The following is a 2,570-nucleotide window of genomic DNA, read 5'->3' as shown; positions in this document are numbered from 1 at the left end:
TGCGGGTGACACGTAAAAGCACCCACTACACTCTCTGAGTGGTTGGCGTTAGGAAGGGCATCCAGCTGTAGAAACTCTGCCAAATTAGATTGGAGCCTGGTGTTGCCATCCGGTTTCACCAGTCCTCAGTCAAATCGTCCAACCCATGCTAGCATGGAAAGCGGACGTTAAACGATGATGATGATGATGATATATGTATGTATGTATGTATGTATATACATATGTCTACTTAGTTAACATAGAGTTTGATTATCTCTTTAACAAATTTTCTGCTGGTTCCATCTTCATTGCTTGCATTTGCATTGATGGAATATTTACTAATCTTTCCTTTTCTGATTGTAAGTGGGAAAATTGTTTGGAAACATTTGTAAGCACAAAATGCTCCTTTTAATTACCCCCACCACAATTGTATCAATATGTCAGCACGCCCTCCTTTATTGTACCTTCTCACTATTACTAATCACCCAACAGTAATTGCTATTGATAATGTACAATCATTCATTGTTATTAATATTGTTTTAGCTTATTCTCAGAACACACTGGATAGCAGAGTAAAAGTAGATTTGTGACATTGCACATTATACAATCATTTACTACATATTTGTGTTGTCCCCAACCACCCAAGGTGAGGAACTGTAGACTGCACCCAGTCACTTGATCAATGCTCTCTATCTTGTAGGTTTGCTCTAACAAGGCTAACTCAACAATAACAAGATTATACAATATCAAGTTTGGCTTGATCTGTTGCCAGTCTTCTTGTAAATTTATGTGTTGAAAAATTTATTTGGCCATGAATTGCAGAGGAGACAATATCACTATTTGTAGTTTTCTTCATGACTTGGTTAGAAGGAAAGAGCTTAGCTCTTTACAGGCCCTCTGAAACCAGAACCAATCTAGTTATTTTGTCTTCCTCTTTACCATTCCATAGATACTGGCATTAGAATACAGCACAGGTTGAACAAATAAATCCTAAGAATTGACGGTAGAGCTACTCTTAATCTCCTCAGAAACTGAACAGCTATATCTATCACTGTGGTAAATGGCTTGAAAATACTCAGATCTGGTGGAGCAACAAATAGTAGCCAAAGGTACTGATGTTATTACCAGAAATATTGCCCAAGTAAATCACAAGTCAGTTTTTGACATGATTACAGAAGATCACTAAGACAATGGCCATTCCAGTTGTCTTTGCAAAGGTAAAAAGAAAAAGCAAGAGGCTCAATGTATCAATCTTGCCATGAATGTTTATCTGAAACACACAGACAAATCAGCTTACTACTATTTGGGGCAACTATCGGAATGTGATTTGTATTCCCAGTTGTCACCATTTAACTTTACTTCCCTCATGTCACTGACACTTCCTAGAAAGGCATGAATAGCACCTGGTATGATTTCCTTTGCGTACTATCTAATGAAATAAAATCAATGATATTGGTATACTGGGAGCTGTGAAAGCAATTATTTTGTAAACAAAAGTGATGATGGGTTTGATGTATTTACTAAAAATAGAAAAGAGAAAAACTGTAGACAGTCGTAGAGACTGAGACAGCTCTAAGTTAAAATCATACTGCGATCAACCGGGATCTTCATCTCTTCATAAGCAGATAGTCATGTCTTGAGACGAACTCTATAGTTTATATCCTCCCCATTCCCCAGAACAAAATTTAGTTATTCATCTGAGAAATCAATCCCTTTTACCCATTTTCTGCCTAAAATAAATAACGGTCAGTCATGAAAATATGATCAGAGGGTTTTGAGTTTACTGGTATATTCAACATAAAAATCTACCATTTTGGTTACATTCATGGACAGCACATAATTAAAACTTCACTGACTCTCTAATAACTGCAGAAACACAGCCTGTAAGAACACCAAAAAATTCCAACAGAAACAGAAATTACTAAAAAACAAATAATTGAAACCAAGCCAAAATAAATGAAGACAAAGATGGGGGAAAAGAAAGCAAACTTACAATCTGGTTATAGCGCATCCATTAAAGTATAACCTCAAGCTGACCAGCTTGCCAATAAAGGTGCGATTATTGGCAGGGATGATAACTGTTCTTCAATCTGACAAACCGGTTTGACTTGTTAACAGGGGAACCCAAAAATAAAAATAAATGCCCACTTGTAAAACCGGCTTCAATAACAAATCTTTGTGCCTTTTTATCAAAGTGTAAGCTGCTTTGTCTCTTGCACTATAGAAGTGGTGATGTTTATCGTATTGTTATTGTTGTTGTTGTTGCTGCTACTACTGCTGATATGTTTGTTGTTATTCCAGCCAAGGCAGTGTGGGAACATTGAATAATAATGTTTAAGAGGAAAATACTCCACTCATTTCCTTTCTTTTTACACACACACACACACACACATGCATAGATATATTTCTATATATACACACACATGTACATATGCATTTATATACACATAGATATGCATATATACATACACATACATAGATATACATATATATATATATATATGCACATAGATATACATATATATATGTATATGTATATATATATATATGTGCGTATATATATATATATATATATATATATATATATATAT

General features: G+C 35.0%; 1 protein-coding gene across 1 annotated transcript in view; it reads right to left on the bottom strand.

Annotated features, from left to right (window-relative positions):
* Positions 1-2,220, bottom strand: part of LOC106879352 (cadherin-87A) — a 49,512-nt gene extending 47,292 nt beyond the window's left edge. Inside the window, exon 1 of the mRNA XM_014928860.2 lies at positions 1,973-2,220. Within this exon, the coding sequence (XP_014784346.1) occupies positions 1,973-1,990 (18 nt within the window). The 5' untranslated portion in view covers positions 1,991-2,220. The remainder of the gene's footprint in view (positions 1-1,972) is intronic.
* Between the last annotated feature and the right edge of the window lie 350 nt (positions 2,221-2,570).

This window comes from Octopus bimaculoides, chromosome 2 (genome assembly GCF_001194135.2).
Source record: "Octopus bimaculoides isolate UCB-OBI-ISO-001 chromosome 2, ASM119413v2, whole genome shotgun sequence".
NCBI lineage: Eukaryota > Metazoa > Mollusca > Cephalopoda > Octopoda > Octopodidae > Octopus > Octopus bimaculoides.
The sequence above is the reverse complement of the archived record's forward strand: the minus strand, read 5'-3'. Positions and strand labels throughout refer to the sequence as shown.